The sequence below is a fragment of the Mastomys coucha genome, unplaced genomic scaffold, assembly GCF_008632895.1.
Source record: "Mastomys coucha isolate ucsf_1 unplaced genomic scaffold, UCSF_Mcou_1 pScaffold6, whole genome shotgun sequence".
In the NCBI taxonomy this organism is placed as follows: domain Eukaryota; kingdom Metazoa; phylum Chordata; class Mammalia; order Rodentia; family Muridae; genus Mastomys; species Mastomys coucha.
Window position 1 is genome coordinate 114007777 of NW_022196912.1, and position 21552 is coordinate 114029328.

Sequence of the window (21552 nt, forward strand, 5' to 3'; positions counted from 1 at the left end):
CAAGCTTTCCTAGTTCTGTTTCTGGCGAGTGTCGTGGGTGGGTCTCCTGGGACCACTCTCTCTAAAGGCGGAGAAATTCTGTTTAGATCGTGGGTGGCTATGAATCCATTCCTTCACGCAGTCGATCCCCTGTGGCTAAACTGCTGGGGACCAGATGCGTCTGAAGGGCACGCAGCGCCCTCTTCTGGCCCCAGAGGGCCCCACGCAGACCATCAAGGCTCTCGACCTATCTCTTAAGCAACCACTCCAGGGATCTGCACACCCGGGTGGGAGCATCGCTGTTCGGAGGTTGGCCTTCCGAGCTCCTGGCGAGCGCGGGCGGAGGAGACTTGCGCAGGAGACTGGCCCCGAGGCCAAGAGGCGGGCACAGGGTGGAGTCGCCACGGTTGGCAGCAGCAGGGCTCCACCTGTTGCAGCGTTTGAGAACTCCACAGAGAAGGCAGCTCTGGACAAGGACTTCTGCTCCCAGACCCACTGGGCAGGGCAAGGCCACTTGAGAAGGGGAGCCAGGGACCATCCTGAACCTGTCCCACAGAGCAGGTGCGTCTGGGGAGGTGAGACGCGAAGGCGACGGCGGGTCCAGAGGCCATGGCAAGTTGGGGTCTCTGGGTGGGCGCCCCAGCGGTTCGCAAGAGAGCCTTGCTGCCGGCTCACGTGTTGTATAGCTTGGAGTACTCAGCTCAGGGCCACTGACTGCGCAAGAACTACAGAGCCGAGGCGATCAAAACCGGGTGGAAGAGATGGAACTCTTCTGGCCGCTGCCCTTGGCCGGCTTTCCGGGAGACAGGCTGGCAGGGCCGGCACGTGTGGACAGAGAACGCCGGGTGCAGGGCCTAGGAGCCAAGGGAGATCTGCTTAGGGGGAAGTCAAGGAAGGCTCCCTGGGAGGATGCTTCTAACTTCCTTCACTGTTCCAACCTCCCCCTCTGTTCTCCTACCCACAGCGGTCCGCCCTCGTGCTGCCGCGGAGCCTGTGTGCCCAGCGGAGATCCAAGCCGGTGATCTGCCTCTTCGCACTGGCCCTGCGTCCGTGGGTCTGCCCCAAACCGGTTCCAGCCTCTGAGCCCTGATTATTCTGGTGGATAGAGGTTCGGCGGAACAGTGTCACTAATACGCAACACAGATCTACGGGGAGAGGCACCGAAGACAGAGGACAGCCTGTATCCATCCCAGCCATCACAGCTTGGAAAGCAACGCTCCGAGGAACCCGGACCTAGAGGTTAAGCTTACCGGCCGATTCCCCCTGGAGCCACGACCTTATCTTCAAGAGGAGTTCAAGTTTTGAGGAGTTTGCCTGGAAGGCACGCCACGCCCCCTCCCCAATCTGAGCCGAATTGGGAGCCAGGGTGAACCTGGGTCGCCCGCACCCTCGCACCAAGCCGAAGCAGACTCCGCGCCCCGACCCTCTGGTCTTCAGTCTTAAGGAGAACTCCAGAGCGGACGGGGAGGCGGCGACGACAAAGCGGATTCGAAACCACGAGTCCAGGCGGACGTGGGGAGCTGGCTTCACAGGAACGACCGAGGAGGCGGCGGCCGGGAGAGCCTCGCCGCCTTGGGGAGCACGCCGCGGGAATGGGCGAGCCCGCAAGCAGAGCCAGAGCGGGCTAAGGTCGGCGGAGCAGATCCTCCCAGGGGCGTGGGCACAAGTCCGCGGACAGCGACCCTCTCGGGATTGTCCTCCAGGGTCATGGCTGGCCGCGGTTGCGGCTGCAGCCCGGGCCACCTGAACGAGGACAACGCGCGCTTCCTGCTGCTCGCGGGGCTCATCCTACTCTACCTGCTGGGCGGCGCCGCGGTCTTCTCCGCGCTGGAGCTAGCGCAGGAGCTGCAGGCCAAGCAGCGCTGGGAAGAGCGCCTGGCCAACTTCAGCCGGGGCCACAACCTGAGCCGCGAAGAGCTACGAGGCTTCCTCCGCCACTACGAGGAAGCCACCAGGGCGGGCATCCGCATGGACAGCGTGCGCCCTCGCTGGGACTTCACAGGCTCTTTCTACTTCGTGGGCACAGTGGTTTCTACCATAGGTAAGTGAGCCGCCTGGTCACTAGATGCCCCTAGTTCCTGGGCCCTCGCAGGACCCAGCATCTCACTCTTGGGGTTCTCCACTGGGGCGCCCAGCGATGCCTTTGCTGCTAATCAACAGGTGTGAACGGATCCCAACCACACCCGAAGATTATTAGAATTACCCCAGACCTCTGCCTAGACCAGAACTAGCTGTTTGTTAACCAGTCGCCGGGAATTTGAATAGTTCTTTAATTAGGGAAGAGCTTTTGTAGACAGTCAATCTGGTTTAGGAGACAGGGCTGAGTTCATGAATTCTGTGGAGGGTGCTTACAAAGAGATAGAAAGCTAGGACCGTTCACTGAGTGTTGAACTATGCACAAGCCACTGCTCAAAGGAAAGGCCGTGATTTTAAACTTACAGGGACATGCTCAGAAAGAGGCAGAAGAGTATAAAGTGGGGCTCAAAGAATGGGACGTGTTTCCTTCCGTGAAGAACCAGGGGGAAAGTGACCGTGGGTCTAGCCATTTTGAGTTCCTATGAATTGAGTTTAGGGACTAAACATAGGGGCAAACATTGGGGCAGAAGCAGCTTGCGTACAGAAATCTGTGAGGTGCTGGCTGAGGAAGGACTGCTAGGCCTGGTCTGGTGGCTAATGAGATGGAGTTAGAATTTAGTAGGAGGCAGCTGAACCCCTAATAATTTTGAGAATGGTGTGGCGGGCTGCCATCTGTGACATTCCCTTGCAGAATAAGGTGGGAACTGGAGAATTTGTGCAGCACCCCCCCACACACACACACACACAAACTGCTCACTATTGATGAATAGCTGAGTAATGAGTGGGCTGGGAAAAGTACTGTAGCTGTCCTGGGGAAAGAGGCCTGTGATGGGGGAGGGGCTCCGACAGGAAGAAGGGAAGTAGTACAGAAGCCACTGCAAGAGCTCATGGCCGCAACTGGACATGTTTGTGCTGGATTCTCAGCAGCCAAGGTCCTGGTGCCCTCTATTAGGGTTTGCCGGTGGCATCGATGACAGGTGACCCACCTTGAGGTGTCATGCAGATATTCTGCCAGGAGAAGAGTACATTCAAACAGGAGCCTCAGGCTCTAGACCTGATTAACCAAGAAAGACTTCCCAAGATTAGCCAGGAACCCATGACTCAGCTGGCCAGCAAATGAGAAGGCAGAAGGGACCAGAATGACTGGGGACATGACAACTGTACTCAAGTGCTTCCTGCTAGATGGTCCAGCTCACAACCCCACATCACTCTGTCTTTTTTTTCTCAGTGGTCTGCTGTTTGTCACCTAGAAAGAGGAACGGTTTTCATTTCTGCGGCTTCATGCACCAGGCTTTCTAGACTGCTTTCTACTCTCATGCCTGTGTTTAGAGCATCTTTTCCACCCAGCCCCTGTAAGGATGAGAGGTGTCGTTCAACTGCTCTCCATTTCCAGGCACAGCTGGAATTTCTGCTATGCTTTAAAATGGTTTTCTCTGTGAACAATGGCAGGTGCACCTAAGATTTCCAGCTGAAGAACAGTAAGTGCTTGGGTGTGCAGAGCAGGAGCGAGAGCAGCCAGTGAGTTTGTGCCCACTCAAGGGAGGGTAAGAGGCTCATTCCTCTGAGACCCACCTCCTAAGATTTCACAGGGAAGCTCAGACTGGCCATTCCAAGAAGCTGGGATCTCCTCTGTTACTTGTGTCCTAACTGGAGACTTTCAGGATTGTGGCATCCTGACCAGAACAAAGTTCTCACCACCCCGCATTCCTGTCCTTTCCTGTGTTGACCTGAGCGGGTTGCATCCGGACTCCTTTATAGTAATTGAAATCCAGTGATTTTTCTGTTTGAGTTCTCAATTCTAGTCTGTTATCTCTTCCTTTCCATGCCTTTCTCTGTGAGGAAGGGGTGGGTTTGATGTGGCTGTCACACAAATCATTCCTGAGGTTGTGAGATTCCTGGAGGGACCCCCCACACTCAAATCCCAGGAACGACGACCCCACACACCACCAAGACATGGACTTGATGTAATCTGTAAGAGGCTTTTTATTCCAGCTAGCTGGGGTGAGACTCATATCCCTCGTAGGGGTAGAGGAGTCTGGCCCTGAGCAAGGTCTTAGGCAGCTTTTTATTCCTGTACAGTTGCTGGGGCAAAAGGGAAGACTAGGGTAAGGGGAAGGTACAGGGTGGTTTCTGATTGGTGCTGGCTCGTGCTAGGGTCCAGGGGTAGGCTAGCCACCTGGCAATTGTTTTGGGCCAGGTTATTTCTGGGTTCTCAGGCCAGGTCGTCTTGGTTCCCTTGTTTCTGGGTTCTTGGGAACTGGTCTCCCATTGTTTTTAGGTTCTAGGAGCTGGTCTCCCACTGAGTTCAACTAATGGCTAAGTTCCCACAGTACAGTTTGAAAATTTTAACCTCTCAGGTTCTCGGGCCAGGTCGTCTTGGTTCCCTTGTTTCTGGATTCTCCGAGCTGCTGGTCTCCTATTGTTTTTAGGTTCTGGGAGCCAGTCTCCCACTGAGTTTAACTAATGGCTAAATTCCCACAGTACAGTTTGAAAACTTAATCTTACAAGGTCCTGTGTAAAGTGGCTGTATTTTCAAAAAAGACCGGTCCAATAGCCAAAGCAGTGAAAAACTAAATACAATGTTCCCTTGCCTCTTTAAGGAAACTTAAAGTTGTCTCGTTATAAATGTCCATCTTTCCTATGGCCCTGGGGGTTCTCACCTCTTAGGTCCTCCCCTAAGATCCTCCCCTAAGTCTTCCCAGGCTCCAGCCTTCTGTCATTCCGACCTTTCAGGTCCCCTCTTCCTGTCTCTTTTGCTCTGTTCTCAAAATTGGCATGGCCTTCCTCTTTCTTTTAGCTCACTCTCACTTAACCTATTACCTGGAGTCTCTAAAAGACAGGACAGTGCCAGGAGGTAGCCAGCATCAACCTTGTCCCCTTCAAAGCTCAGAAACAAAGGAGCTTGTAATCAGTGTGTGACTTCTTCAGCCTGTGAGTTCAGACCCGGAAGCAACCCAGTCCAGCTAATGACAAGAAGGTCCCACTCCCCACAACCCCTCAGCGCTGTGGTCTCCCCCCCCCCCCCACAAACACTCATTTTCCCTTTCCCATCCCTCCCTCCAGCCCTGTCTTCCATCGTGGATTGCCAGGCATTTTTCCAGTGGTGCCTCTTCAGCACACACGTTGCATCTTCCCTTTATCCTAAGGGCCATCTATAGAAGCCTAATTAAGCTCTTGGGATGCTTGATCTGATCACACCTGCATCTCTTTTATTGATCACCTCTCCTTGTGGGATGGAGGACACTGGTAGTCAGTGAAATAGAGATCAAACTTTTCAAAAAAGTGGAAATGAGTATAACATGGGGTGCAGGGCGTTGGGGGGGGGCAGCTGGGCCCTGGTGAGAGCAGCACCACCACAAGAATTCCCTGTCTTAGTTTAAGACCATGCTAGCTAGACAACTGTGGGGACTTGAAGTCCCCCAGATGATCTTGGGTCACAGGAGAGAGAAGTCTGGCTTCGCTTCCCTTGGGAAGGGATGACAGGAAGCTCTCCCTTCCTTTGCGGCCCCTTGATGTTGCAGGTCGCTATAGTCTAGTGCACACGGGATTCTTGGTCACCCTGGAGGGTGACACATGTGAAAACGCTTCTTCCTGAGATAGGGAGACGCATTTTCTCGGCTCTTCTGATTATCAAAATGCATCTTCATCTGGGCACACACACCATTCAGCGTTCTCTTTCTTTTAATGTGTTTCCATAATGTGGAAACCGCATAACTGTCCTCTGGGGGCTAAACCCAGCGTGTATCTCTGTACACATCGAACTCTTACAAAAACCTTGTAATGCTGGCCTCACTCTCCGGGGAACAGCAGCGGGGTTCTGAGGCACAGACAGCTTCTTGATGGGTTAGAAGTAGCTCACTTGGAGGTGACAGAGCTCTCCCTTCCAAGCTGACACTCAGAGCTGTCCCCATGCCTTTTCTTCCTTGTAGGCCCTTTTTGTAGGAAGAGTTGGTCCCAGTTAGATACCGCAACCCCTCTCCTCAGTTGTAATGTTTTTTAGGTACCCTGAAATAATGACAAGTAGAGATGGTCTGGCTAGCAGGCTCCAAAGAAGTGTGTGATTCCCAGTGTCTGCTAGCACAAGGCAAGTGTTGAGCAAAACTGGCCATGTAGACAAAGACTGACGTCCAGCATCGTGTTTCACACTCCTCACCAACTAAACATCTCCCCACATACCATGATAGCTGACAATGTCTGTCCCACTTCCACTGCCTACCCCCACCACTCCCCAGCAGATCCCAAAGTCACCTCCTGGCCTTTCCCATTGGCTCTTGGCACACTGGTACCCCGGTTGTCTGTGTCTTGGGAATTCCCTTGGAGGAAGCAGCTGATGAATATCATGGTGATACTGGGCCAACCAACTGACCATTGAAGTGGTTTTCAAACTGTTCTGAGGAGTTCATGGGATTCTCTATGCTATGGTAAGGCCATTTTCCAAGGCTAAGGGCCCTCATCTCTTGTGATGGGGTGACAGGAAGCTTCTCTTCCCCCACGACCCTGTGTGTGTGTGTGGGTATGTGTGTGTGTGTGTGTGTGTGTGTGTGTGTGTGTGAGAGAGAGAGAGAGAGAGAGAGAGAGAGAGACAGAGACAGAGACAGAGACAGACAGAGACAGAGACAGACAGAGACAGAGAGACAGAGAGACAGAGACACACAAAGAAAAACAGAGGAGGAGGGAGAAAATTAATCAGATGAATGTTCATCCTTTTCAACTACCTTCTTACTGACTTGAATTTTTGGTGTAGGAAAAAAATACTTATTTGATTGACAGAGTATTTTTCCTAGTTTGTCATAATTCACACCCTTTGGCTAAGATAAATATTCTTGCTCATTCTCTATGTAGCTGTTTAACTCATCTCCAGTGTTATTCAGAAAGATTGCTTTTTAAAGGTTCTGTGAGGTTGGCTCTATAATTATGCATTGATTTATTGCTAAAATTATCGCATAATGATCTGAGAGTGTGCATGTTGTACAATTCTCTGTTTTCTTCTTTGAACATTTCTTTGTGTCCTGGAATCTGTATATATCTGAGCCAGTTTTTCCTCGGGTCACAGATTTCTGGAGGTAAAGGGAACAGCGACACCCCCACCCTGACACCAGCCTTTAATCCTCGTGAACGCTCCGCACAACATTCCGCAGTGTTTCAGGACATTTAAATTCATCAACTTTTTGGTCGGTAACTCCATAACCTGCATAGCTTCGCTCACTCCGGGCTAACTTGGTTACCTTCTTCATGCTCTCTGGGACAGTGGCTATCTTAAACATCTGAATCTGGAACGAAAGTTCTGTGTCATATGAGCCAATGTATGTTGACCTTTAAACCATTGCTTGAGGGGTAAATCATCAGTAGTTTTGGGTTTAAGTAACCACTTAGCATGTTTATGCCCTTTTATTTTTAACTGACTCTCTATTTTTCTATGTGTATGAAAATTTGCCATGTTTGCTACTTGGTTTTCTCTCTATTCTTCTTCTTCATTCTTTCCATCCCTGGTTTTCTTTCAATGCTGATTTTCTACTATGGTAGGTGAGTGTCTTAGTCAGGGTTTCTATTCCTGCACAAAACACCATGACCAAGAAGCAAGTTGGGGAGGAAAGGGTTTATTCAGCTTACACTTCCACATGGTTGTTCATCACCAAAGGAAGTCAGGACAGGACATCACACAGGGCAGGAACCTGGAGGCAGGAGCTGATGCAGAGGCCATGGAGGAATGCTGCTTACTGGCTTGCTTCTTCTGGCTTGCTCAGCTTGCTTTCTTATAGAACCCAGGACGAAGAGCCCAGGGATGGCACCACCTACAATGGGCCCTCCCCGCTTGATCACTAATTGAGAAATGCCTTACAGCTAGTCTCATGGAGGCATTTCTTCAAGGGAGGCTCCTTTCTCTGTGATAACTCCAACTTGTGGCAAGCTGACACACAAAACCAACCAGTAGAGTGAGTGTTTCTTTTGGTCACTCTCTAAGTATGATCAAGACAGAATTCAAATGACCTGAGGCCAAAAGCTATCTCTACCACTATCCTTCAGTTTGGAGATAAAACTGAGATGCCTTCTCTGAACAATGCAGAGCCTTTTGACCTTGAGTCTAGCTCTACCACCCCAGCTTCCAGCCTCCCAAGTCCTGGTCTCCTACTCTTCAGAAAAAGCATTCCCAAGCCTTCCTGGTATCCTCATATCTATGAGCAGAGAGCCCATCCTTTCCTGACCTTCTCCATCCCACTTCTGAAGACCACCACCATCATCATCCCTCCCCTGCCCTCTCTCCTCCCTCTTTCCACTGAGTTGTACTCCTAATCCTTTCTGGTCTCTTTATTTTGTGACAGAGTCTTACTAAGATGCTCAGGCTGAACTTAGAGCTAACTGGAGCTTATGCTGGTTTTCAGCTTAAGGTTTTCCTACCTTAGCCTCCTGAGTAGCTGAGATTACAGTCTTGTGCCACCAGACCCAACTAGGAACAACCTTCCTTCCTGCCTCCCTTCCTTCCTTCTTTCTTCCACCTCTCGTTCCCTCTCTCCCTTCTTTCCTTCCTTCCTTGGTTTTTGAGACAGGATCTTACTCTGTAGTCCCAGCTCTTGGAACTAGCTATGTGGTCCAGGCTACCCTCAAACTCACAGCAACTTTCCTGCCTTCATCTCTCAAGTGCAGGCATGTACCACCAGGCCCAGCAAGAACAATGTCTTTCTCCACAGTCCCAGTTCACCTGCAGTTCCTTTCTTCTCTGCCTCCGTACCTGGGGCTGCACTGGTCTTTCCACAGCATCACTGGATTTGCCTCGAGCTTTGCTTCTGCTTTCAAATGGAAAGTAAAGGCAGTGAGATGAACCTTCATGGAAGTTACTTTTCCTGCCCAGTCTGGGAATAATGCTCCCTTTAACCTGGAGTGAAGCGGAAGAACAAGAGACCCCAGCTGCGTGTGCGCATGTGCCTGCTGCTTCTGTGCAGGAGCCTGGGGCCTCTCCTGCGCTGGCACCTTAGCCTTCAGGCAGTGGCAGCACACCCTTCCATTGCCTGTAGCGCTATTTCTCTGGGTCTGCAATCACAGAGGAGAGAAAATGGCAAGGAGAGCAGTTTTAGGTGGCACTGGGTTGCCTGTATATATATATATATATATATATATATATATATATATATATATATATATGTGTGTATGTATATATATATTTTTGTTGTTGTTGTTGTTGTTGTTGTTGAACACAAGAAGTGACAAGGCCCATGTCCAGAGTGGGACAACAGTCCCAGGAAGGCACCAGTTTGGCAGCACCTCCTGCCTTCCTTCTCTACATCATGTCTGACTTCTTCACTATCCCATGGAAGGTTGGAATGGGACCTTACTGCAGATTTGATTGACATTCTGTAATAGCGAGTAATGTTGAGTAACATGTTCATGTCTATAATGACCTTCTATACACTCCTTATGTGTGTATAAATTGAGACAAGGCTTCACTGGGTAATCCGTGGACTTCTACCTCGTCTCCCAAGTCCTGGGATATGGCTGTGTATCACCACAACTAGTCCTATATATACTATCTTGAAAGAAATATATATTCATATCCTTTGCCTGTTTTCAACTGGGTCATCTGTTCTTTTACTAGGAACTGTATATGTGTTGTCTGTATTTTAGATCCAAGACTTTCCTCATCACACAGGATCTGTAGGTTGGTTGTCTTTTCTCTAACTTCTTAGTGTCCCTGGAAACACAGAAGATTTAAATTGTGATAGAGCCCAATTTATCTAGTTTTTGGTTTTATTTTATTTATTTCTTTATCATTTTTATTTTGTGTGTCTAGGTGTTTTGCATGTTCATGTCAGTGCACCACCTGCTTGCAGTGCCTGTGGAGTCCAGAAGGGGGAGCTGGGGGGGGAGCTGGATACCCTCAGAACTGAAATAACTAGTGGGCACTGGGAATTGAACCTGAGTCCTCTGGAAGAACATTTAGTGCTCTTAATGGCAGAGCCAGCTCTGCAGCCCTAACCCCCTTTTTTCTTTTCTTTCCTTTTTTTTTTTTTAACGATTTATTTATTATTTACTTATTTCATGTATGTGAGTACATTGTGGCTGTCTTCAGACACACCAGAAGACGGCATCAGATTCCTATTACAGATGGTTGTGAGCCACCATGTGATTGCTGGGAATTGAACTCAGAACCTCTGGAAGAGCAGTCGGTGCTCTTAACCCCTGAGCCGTCTGTCTCTCTAGCCCACTCCACCCCCTTTTTCTTTTGTTGCATATGCTTTTAGTGTTGGATAAGAAGTCATTGTCTAATTCAGTCCTGAAGAATTGTACCTGTTTTCTTCTTTGTAGTTTTGCTCTTGCCTTCAGGTGGCTGATCCATTTTGAGTTCAGACTTGGCATATGGCAGGAGATATAGGTCTACTCTCATGCACAAGTGGAAGTTCAGGTGTGCCTGTAACATTTATTGGAAAGTCTGTCATTATCTGTACCCTCTTTCTCCCGCCCACCTTCCCATTCACACACAGAATTTCTTTTTGGCACCTCTGTCAGAAATCAATTGGCCACTACTGTGAGGATTGATTCCTGGACTGTGTTTGATTCTATCAATGTGTAGGCTTTCTTTATACCAGTGCCTTGGATATGGAGACTTTGTAGTCAGATGAAATTAGGAAGGGTAAGTCCTCCAACATTGTTCTTCTTTTTGGGAACTATTTTTAGCTTTTCTGGGTTCCTTAGACATCCATGAGAATGATATGACCATCTTGCTCCTTTCTATAGAGAAAACTTATGTTAAGTGTGTAGGCTAGCTTGGGAATATTCATTCCAGCCAGCAATATGAAATTCTCTGGTCTGCAATGTGAGCTGCCTCCCTCTTTATGTAGATCTTTTTATTAATTAATTATGTTAATTAGGCAGTGTTTTGTAGTTTTCAGAGTGAGTTTTGCACTTTCCTTGGTTAATTTATTTTCAAGTATCCTGTCCTTAGTAACATCCCATTCTTAATTTTCTGTGGATTTCCTTCAGTTCGCATGCACAGGAGCAGAGCTGGCTTTTGCGTCGGTTTGATCTTGAGTGCTGTGATCCCGCTGTCCTCTGCTGTCTGTTCTTGGCATAGTTCAGTGGTTTCCCCGGGGGTTTCCTGTATAGGAGATGGTAGAATGGTAAATAGAGATACTGTTAATTATCTTTCTCGTCTGGAAATTTTGTATCTTTATCCTCGGACCTGACTGGAGTCTTGAGCACAGCGCTCCTGAGAATGGACATCTCACTCCATCCTGCTCGCAGGACTAGAACTTCTGTTTCCCACCACTGAGCTCTTGGTTCTAGAGCTGGCCTTCCTGAGGACACCAGGCATCTTTCCACTAGAAATCTTCTTTCTTTAAACTATAAGGGGAGCTGGTGTTTAGCTGGACTGCTTCCTGCCTCTGTTGAAGGACCTTGTGACTCTCCCCTTTGTGCCATGGCTAGAGGGTATTACAGTAGCAACTTCTAAGCCATCATAGCAAGCTTGGGCTCCCACAATAAATACCACTTGTCTAGGCTGCATAGGCCTTTTTCTATGCCTGGGCATTTGGTCTGCTAATACTTTATAAAGGGTTTTTGCATCTCTACCCAAAGACATGAACATACGTTTCTTTTCCTGCGATGTGTGTGTCTTGTCTTGATATCTGGATAATACTGTGGAGTGAATAGAAAAGTAATTTTCCTATAGCTCTATCTTCCTAAGGTCATGTGAGTTCCACAGCCACAGTATAAATGTCTAATTATTTCTAATCACTTGCCACTACAACAGCTCTCTAAGTCACATTTTAATTGTAATTATAAATATGTATGTATGTATGTATGTATAGACACTACTCATTTTATAATATTTAGATAAGACTATTCTCTTTAATTTTTAACTTTAATTTTTTAACAGTTTAAACACAATACATTTTTATTATGTTCTTTTCCCTCTCTCAACTCCTCCCAGATCCTCCCCACTGCCTTTGATGTTAATTCTGTGTCTCTCTCTTTCTGCAAGAAAAAAAAACCAACACAAATCAAAATAGATTTTAAAAACTTAAAAAAGAAAGAAAGAAAAGAAAGTCAGTAAGGCAAAAACAAAATAAAAGGAAAAAAAGAGAAATACACACAAACATACACACATTAATACAAAAAACAAAAAACCATGGAGTCTGTTCTGTGTTGACCAACTGCTCTCTGGGCATGGGGCCTGCCCTAGAGTGTAATTGATATACCCAGAAGCTCTAGGAGCAAGGCTCAAAGGTTTCAGAGGAGAAGAATGTAGCCTAGAGACTGTTTTGTGGTATTTTGATGAAGAATGTGGCTACTTTTTGCCCTTGTCTGAAGATCTGCCTGGGACAGAACAAGTTTTAGGTGAAGAAAAGCTTAAGTCCAGTCATGGTGGTACAGGCCTTCAATTCCAGCATTTGGGAGACATGACCATACAGATCTCTGAGTTCAAGGTCAATCTACAGAGCAAAGTCCAGGACATCCAAGCTTAGGTAGAGAAGGAACTGAGAAAACTAGCTTCCAGACAGCTAGGAGGAGGGTCTCAAAGCCCACCTCCAGTGAGACACGCCTCCTAATAGAGCCACTCCCTGGGGCAAACATATTCAAAGCATTACACACTCCACTGGAGAAAATTGGTTTTCTTCCTTTGTCAGCAGGTATCAATCACAAACAGATTCTTAGTGTCCATTTCCCCTGCCTAGTACTGGGATTCTGTCTGGTTTAAACCTGTGCAGGTCTTGTGCATGCTGTGACAGTCTCTGTGAGTTCATGTGTATCTGTTATGTTCTGTCTGAAAGATACCATGTCCTTCAAGTCATCCACCACTTCTGGTTCTTAGAATCCTTCTACCTTCTCTTCAGCATGGATCCCTGAATCTTGGAAGGGTTTGCTAAAGACATTCCATTTAGGGCTGAGTGCTTCGAAGACTCTCAGTCCCTGTACACTGTCCAATTGTGTGTCTCCGTATTAGTTCCCATCTTCTGCAAGAAACTTCTCTGATGAGAGATGAGGGAGGCCCTTATCTATGGATATAGCAATATGTCTTTAGGAGGTATCATATGGCTGTGTTTCTTTAGCAGAATAATAGTAGTAGATTTTTCCCCTAGGACCATGACCTATCTAGTCTCAGGTTCCTGATCACTTTGGCATGTATGTGTGTGTTCCATCTCAAGGAATGTGCCTTAGATTTAAAAAACAAATCAAACAACAGCTACCACAAACCTGGTTGGTTATTCCTATAACATTTGTACCATTATTACACTAGTCATATCCTGCAGACACGTCTCTGGTGTAAGCCAAAGAGTTTATAGCTAGGTGACACTGATGCTTTCTTTCCTCCTTATGTAGTGTGAAAAGCACCTTTTAGTACATGAATGTTAATCAATAGGGGTAAAACTTCTAGTTGGGCACCAGCTAGATTTCTCCATGTTAATGGCTTAAGTAATCAGTATGACCTCACCATTAGGTGACTGAGAGTAACCAGTAGCTGTGACAATAATAGCCTATGAAGTTTGGGAGGATCTATGAGACCCTCTAGCCACAGCTCAACAAGACGTAACCCATTCCTGGCACTGGAGGTTTTACTTGGTGGTGTAGGATGTCTCCCTCATTATATGGTGACTGCTTTAAATCCCTTTCATATATGTGTATATTTTAGGAAGCTTATACAGAGTATGTTACCATATGGCTTTCCAAAAGGTCTTTAGTGTTAGCTGTCCCTCTTTATTTCGCCTCCCTTGCCCCACTCTCCCACCTCCTTCCCTTTGCTCCTCCTTACTCTACTTTCCCCTTATCTTTATCTTATACTCTTATTCCCTTTATTGAGCGATCCTTCTCCCTGGTCCCTCCCAAGCTCCCTAACCTCTGCAGTTATTCAGACTGAAATACACATATCTAAAGCTTTTAAAAGCTAAAACCCACATAAAAGAGAAAGCATGCGATACTTGTCTTTGGGACTGTGTTATCTCATCCAGGATGGTTGTTTTGAGCTCCATCCATTTACTTGCAAACTTTATAATTTCATTTTTCTTCATAGCTGAACAGTAGTCCGTTGTGTAAATGTACCACATTTTTGTTACCCATCCATTAGTTGACAGACATCTATGTTGTTTCCAGTTTCTGGCCATGATGAATAGAGAGCAGCAATGAGTGTGGATGAGCAAGAGTCTCTGTAGTAAGAGCTAGAGTCCTTTGGGTATATATCCAAGAGTCTTATAGCTGGACTTTGTGGTAGATCTATTTTCAGCTTGTTGAGGAAGTGCCGCCCTGGTTTCCGTAGTAGATGTGCAAGTTTTTTGTGCTCTCTGGCAGTGAATATGTGATGACTTCATTTTCGCCAACACTGGCTGTCATTTGTTATACTAATCTGAACTATTCTGACGGGGTGAGATGAAATCTCAAAGTAATTTTAATTTGCATATCCTTGATGACTAAGGACATCAAACATTTTAAAAGTCAGCCATTTGAATTCTCATTGTTTGAGAATTCTACTTAGTTCTATATCTCATCTTTTAATTGGGTTGTTTTCTTCCCTCTCTAGCTGTACAACTGGTAAACCCTTTCTCCACTCTGTAGGCTGCTGCTTTATGCAAATGACGATGGCCTTTGTGGTGCAGAGGCTTTACAGCTTCATGGGGCCCTGTTTATTGATTGTTGTTTTTAGTGTTTGGGCTCTCAATGTCCTTTCCAGAAAGGCTGTTCCATGGCAATGAGCTCAAGCCTATTCCCTGCTTTCTCGTCTATCAGATACAGGGTATCTGGTCTTATATTAAGGTCCTTTATTTATCTGAACTTGAGTTTGGTGATGGATAATAGATATGGATCTACTTTCATTCTTCTACATATACAACTATCTACCCTAACCAGTGCCATTTGTTGAAGATGCTGTCTTTTTTCCAGTGTGTATCTTTGGCTTCTTCACTAAAAATCAGATGTCCATAAGTGTGTACAATTATGTCTGGCTCCTCGCTCCTGTTCTATGGATCCTCAGTGTCTGGCTCCTCACTCCTGTTCCATGGATCCGCAGTGTCTGGCTCCTCACTCCTGTTCCGTGGATCCGCGGTGTCTGGCTCCTCACTCCTGTTCCATGGATCTGCAGTGTCTGGCTTTTTGCTACTGTTCCATGGATCCGCGGTGCCTGGCTCATCGCTCATGTTCCATGGATCCGCACTCACGGTGTCTGCTCTCTACAAATGCCATGCTGTTTTTGTTATAATAGTTCCTTGATGCACCTTGAAATTTGGGATGGTGATACCTTCAGCAACTCTTTAATTATTTAGGAATTATTCACAGTTGCTTTGACTATCCTGAGTTTTATGTTTTTATATAAAGTTAGATTGTTTTTTAATTTTTGTGAAACACTGTGTTAGAATTTCTATGGTGAGTGTATTGAATCTGTAGATTACTTTGGGCAGGAGGCCATTTTCACTCTAGTAAAAACTACCAATTCATAGGCATGGGCGATCTTTTCATCTTCTAATGTTTTCTCTAATTTCTTTCTTCAACATCTTAATTTTTGTGTTTTAATTCTGCCACTTGGCTAAGGTGTTTATCAGTTGTAGACGTTTCCTGATGGAGTCTCTGGGATTTTTTATGTATAAAATCGTATCATCTGCAAATAAGGATATTTTGACTTCTTCCTTTCCTATGTAAATCTCCTTGACATCCCTCAATTGTCTTATTTTTTTTAGCTAAGGTTTCAAGTACGATATTAAGAGATATGGAGAGAATGGTTATCCTTGTCTTGTTCCTGGTTTTAGAGGAAATGCTTTGAAATTCTCTATATTTAAAATGTTGGCTGTGAGCTTGCTATGCATTGTCTTTGTTAGGTTGGGGTGTGTCCCTTGAATCCCTGGTCTCTCCAGAACTTTTGTAATTAAAGGAGGTTAGATTTTGTCAAAGGCCCATTCTGCATCTAATAAGATGATTATTGGTGTTTTTTTTTTCAGTTTGTTTATGTGGTGGATTACATTTACTGATTTTTGTATGCTGAACTATGGTGTGTGCTCTTTTTGATGCATTCTTGAATTCAGTTTACAAGTATTTTATTGTGAATTTTTGATCTGTAATTTTCTTTTTTTCTTGGGTCTTTGTGTGGGTTTGGTATCAGGATATTAGTGGCTTTGTAAAATGAATTAAGAAAGTTTCCTTTAGTTTCTATTTTGTAGAAGAATTGGAGGAGTATTGCCATTAGTTCTTTGAAATCTAGAAGAATTCTGCACTGAATCCATCTCTCCTTGAACTTTTTTTGGTTAAGAGATTTTTTTTTTTTTTTTAAATTACTGATTCTACTTCACTAGAGGATGTGTGTAGTTTTTATTTCATTTTTTTGATTTAACTTTGGTGCATTATATATAACAAGAAATTCATCCATTTCTTTGGAGTTTTCAAGTTTGGTGACATACAGATTTTTAAAATATTTCCTTATGATTCTCTCAAATTCCTCAGTGTCTGTAGTAATGTTTCCCCTTTCGTCTCTACTTTTATAAATTTGAATCTTCTCTCTGTGTCTTTTGGATACTTTTCTCAAAGAATCATCTCTCCATTTCATTGGCTCTTTATATTGTTTGTTTGTTTCTATATCACCCTATTTCAGCTCTGAGTTTATTTCTCCCCATCTACTCTCTTTTGAGTGCTATTTCTTCTTGCTTTTCTAGAGCTTTCCAGTGTGGAGTTATTTGTATGAGATTTCTCCAGGGCTATGTTTGTCTGTCTGTCTGTCTGTCTGCTTTAATTTAAGCAACACAGTTCTACGGACCTGCCTCTTAGAAAGTCCTTCACTGTGTCCCATAGGTTTCAGTATGTTGTATTTTCATTTTCATTCAAGTCTCCAAAATATTTTTATTTTCTTTTTGATTTTTGTTTATACCCAGTTTTCATTCAAAGCCAGGTGGTGGTAGCATAGGCTTTTTATCCCAGCACTCAGAAGGCAGAGGCAGGCAGATCTATGTGAGTTTGAAGATAGCCTGGTTTACAAAGGGAGCACCAGGGCTACACAGAGAAACCCTGTCTCAAAAAAACAAAACAAAACAAACAAAAAATGATTTTCCTTCAGTAATGAGTTGTTCAATTTTCATGTAGTTTCTGTCATTTCTACCATTATTGATGTCCAGCTTTTTAAAATCAAGGATGCTCTGACAGGAGGCAGGATATTATTTCAATTATTTAAAAAATAGCTGTTGAGGTGTGCTTTGTGTCCTCATATGTGGTCAGTTTTGAGAAAAGTTCCCTGGGCTTCTGAGACAAACACTGTATTCTTTAGTTTTTGGGTGAAATGTTCTGTAGAAGTGTTCTAGGCCTGTCTGGTTTATGTCATTATTTAACTCCAGAAGTTCTCCACTTAGTTTTTGTCAGAATGACCTGTCTACTAGCAAGAATACAGTATTGAAGTGTGCCACTCACTGTGCTAGGTGTTAATATGTAACTTAGTTTAGTAGTGCTTCTTTTTTGAACGTAAGTGCCCTTGTATTTGGTGCTTAGAATTGTAATGTCTGCTTGGTGGATTTCTCCTTTTCTATCTCTCCTGATTAGTTTTAGTTTGAAGTCTATCTTTTTGGATATTAAAAAACCTACACCTGTGTGATGGCTTGTATGTGCTTGGCCCAGGGAGTGGCACTATTTGGAAATATGGCTTCATTGGAGTAGGTATGTCACTGTGGGGATGGGCTTTAAGATCCTACTCCTAGCTGCCTGAAAGTCAGTCTTTTACTAGCAGCCTTCAGATGAAGATATAGAACTCTCAGCTCCTCCTGCACCATGCCTGCCTGGATGCTGCCATGTCCCTGCCTTGTTGATACTGGACTGAACGAACCCCTGAACCTGTAAGCCAGCCCCAATTAAATGCTGTCTTTTATAAGACTTGCCTCGGTCATGGTGTCTGTTCACAGCAGTAAACCCCTACCTAAGACAACCTGCTTGTTTCTTGTTTCCATTTTGATGGAATACCTTTTTCAATTCTTTTACCCTAAGGTGATCGCTATCCTTGGTGGTGAGGTGTGTTTCTTTGATGCAGCAAAAAACTAGATCTTATTTTCTAATTCAATTTATTAGTCTGTGTCTTCAGGTTGGGGAATTGAGACCATTGAGATTATTAATGGGCAATGCTTATTAGTTTCTGAGGGTTTTGTCATTTTGTGTGTGTTTTCTCCCCTCCTTTGACTAACTGTGCTGAGATTATTTATTCCTCATGTTGTCTTGAGTGTCATTAAACTTCTCCTCAGACTGTTTTCCTTTGTCTATTGTGATTGGTTGTTTTTCGGGGTATAGTAGTCTGTACTGGCATCTGTGGTCTCGTAGAGCTTGTAGAAAATTCATCCAGGTCCTTCTGACTTTCAAAGTGTCCAATGAAAATTCAAGTGGACCTGTCTTTTTATGTCACTTCATATTTTCCCCTTGCATCTTTTAATATCCTTTCTTTGTTTTGTAAAATTAGCATTTTGATTATTATATGTCATGAAATTTCTTTTCTGGTTCTATTTGGGGTTCTGTATGCCTTTTGTACCTTGGTAAGCATCTCTCTCTCTCTTTAGATTAGGGAAATTTTCTTCTATTATTCTGTTAAAAATATTTTTTGGGCCTCTAACCTGAGTTTCTTCTTCTTCCTGTATCTCTACTATTCATAGTTTTGTCTTTTCATAATGTCCCAGATTTCCAGGACATTTTGTACACTGAATTTTTTAGGCTTTATGTTTTCTTTGACTGAGCTATCTACTTCTTCTACCTTGTTTTCAAGATCTGAAATTCTTTCTGTCTTTCATCTCTCTTAAGGTGTTAGTGAGGCTTTCCTCTGAGGTTTATGTTAGATATCCTGTGTTTTTTTATTTCCAGTTTGGGTTTTCTTTAGTGATATGATTTCCTTGCTAAATTCTGCCTTCAAATCTTAAATTGTTTTTCATTATTTCACTCAATTGTTTGTGTTTTCACAGTCTTCATTAAGACATCTATCCAAAAAAAGACATCTATTCATATCATTTTTAAGATGTTTAAACATTCATAATTGCTATTTTGAAATTCTTATCTTGCATTTCAGCTAAATTTCCTTTCTCAGAGCCTAACACAATAGGGTTGCTGACTTCTAGAGGAGGCACATTATCTTAATTGTTCATGTTTGTGTTTTTGTAGTGGGATCTAGGCATCTTAAATGACTGAAGTGTTTCTTGGTATGGACATCTGGTCTTATCTTTGTTGGGTGGGTGTATCATTCTTTAGTTGCTGTTACCTACTCTGGTTCCTAGCCAGATATGAAATTGGGGATCCCTGATTGGAGATGGATTAGGAAGAAAGGCTGTGAATGACTGTGAAGAATAACTGGGGACCCTGGATCACCAAGAAGTCTAGTCCCAAGGGAATGGAAGCACACTAGGAGGAGGGTGTCAGGTAGGCAAGCTCCAGCAAGGCTAAGGGTAAGTCTGGAGAGTCTGGAATGGAAGACAGGAAAGAGGATGAAGGTCCCCTACTTGAATCCCAGTCTAGTGAGGCAGCTGTGGGCCCCTGAGAGAGATGTTCTGCAGGCCAGCAGAGTCACAGAGGACTGGGGATGGGCTAGAAGGAAAGGCTGAAAAGCGGGTAGCAAGGGGGACCCTGGGTCTGTCCCAAGAACCTGAGTCTCTAGGGTATGGAGGTGGGCTAGAAGGAGGACTTCTGTGGGTAAGCAGCAGCAGGACTAAGAGGAGTCTGAGGTGACTGTTCTCTTAATGAATATCCAAAAATCTTCTTACAACCAATGTGTACTGTAATCTCGTTCTTTCTTTGGACTGTAGCAAGCAATGTGTATGCACAGTCCTCTATCCTCAGGCTAAGGTTGTAGCCCAGTTGACTGAATGCTTACCTATTGTGCACAAAGCCCTGGGCTCACCACCACATAAAACTTGGTATGATAGCATATTCTTGTAATCCCAGGATACCTGTGAGGATCCAGCAGGAGGATCAGAATTTCAAGGTCATCCTCAACTCCATAGTGTTTAAGACTGACTACATTACATGAAGTCCTGTCTTTCAAAGTTCAAAGCCAATCCTTCATCCTGTGACTGAAGACTGGTATTGCCTCCATTGTGTAGGAAAACTGGAGTACAGTAGTTAGATAAGTTATTCTAAGTCACATGGCTACTAAGCAGTGGTGCTGTGATTCAAACCTTATTCAGCTCCGACTTACACAGAGCATGATTATCAGGTCTTGAGACTCTCAACGGTCTAATGGAAATAGAACCATGGCCTGGTTCTCTGTGTTTTCCATCACTAGATTTGCATATGATATTACTGAAGAAATATTTTTCGAGGTAGAGTCTTGCTGTGCAGGTTCAGGCTAGCCTCAAATCTGAGACAGTCTCCTTCCTTAACATCCCAAGTGCTAGAATTAGAGGCATGTGCCACCACACCTGACTAGAATAAAAAGTGTCTGGATATTCCACATTGGGGGTGGGGGAGGAATGGGGGCAGTTCTCCCTTCTTGTCTCTATCTCCTGTCAAATATAAATTTCTGTTGGTTCAGCTGGAATCTATTGAACCCCTACAATATGATCAACTTTACTCTAGGGGCTTTTCCTTTAAGGATAGAGGTCAAGGCCCGTGTGAGTTTGGATGGGAATATCACCCCTCTCTCTATGGTTGCTAGCCTTCAGTAATGAATATAGAGACAATTTGGCTGGTAGGATTGGTGATAGCTGTTATTTTGTCACCTGCAGAAATGACAGACCTGTTCCATTCACTTTACAGCTGTGTCAGGAAATCCTTCACCCATGTTCACCACCACTTCAAGCCCATGGACAGTATTAGATCGACCTGTCTTCCTGTGTTTTTAATAATGAGGCACATATAGTGTATTATCTATTTGTTCCATAGTTCTAGAATCGTGCCTTTGGATGGTGGCTTAGTTCACCCTGCACATTTTGTTTCATTTGCTTAAAAACAAAACCCATCTGACAGGTCTGCCCTGGTTGCCAGAGAGAGGCTCCCTGTCACAGAAATAGGAATCGAAACCCAGACTAAGGTGGACTCGGTATGAAGAGGAAGAGGGAAACTGTCACACCACCATGGCTGCCATGTGTGGTTACTGCCTTGTAACAGTTGGAAAAACATTGGGAGCATGCGTGTTTTTCAACTGAGTCAACGTACTCTCCTCTTCTGATGGTTCAGAGATTGCTCTAGACTCTTGGAGTCTCCATTGGGGGTGTGAATGGCCACAGGCTTCAGAGAAGTTAGGGAAACAGTGCCATTCACACATGCTCTGACTACAGAGCACTCTCTGTGGTGCGGGAGACCAAAGATCACCCCTAGGCTTCACCTTTCATCCTCAGCTGTGATAGAGACCTTCCAACCACCACCTCGCCTATGGCTTTAGCGTCACAGGGACTCTCTGTTGCAAATCTCTATTTGTGACTATACCACTCTCTTCTGTGGGTATCTAATAATACTTCTCATTTTATATTTTAAAGAGTAACTATAACCAACCACCATTTGTGTTATCTGGCTCACTGATGATGACAAATTGGCAAATGCTTAACAACTATCTCAAAGGAAAATTGAGTATGGCTGATG

The 21552-nt window shown here is 44.8% G+C and overlaps 1 protein-coding gene across 2 annotated transcripts in view; it reads left to right on the forward strand.

Moving 5' to 3' along the window:
• Nucleotides 1-226: 226 nt before the first annotated feature.
• Nucleotides 227-21552, forward strand: part of LOC116080221 (potassium channel subfamily K member 13) — a 106067-nt gene continuing 84741 nt past the window's right edge. The window contains exons 1-2 of one of the 2 annotated variants that reach the window (XM_031356510.1): nucleotides 227-540; nucleotides 944-2020. In XM_031356510.1, coding sequence (XP_031212370.1) covers nucleotides 1687-2020 — 334 coding nt within the window. In that variant the 5' untranslated portion in view covers nucleotides 227-540; nucleotides 944-1686. Of the gene's footprint in view, nucleotides 2021-21552 lie in introns of both variants that reach the window. The other variant, XM_031356511.1, reaches the window with a different exon arrangement.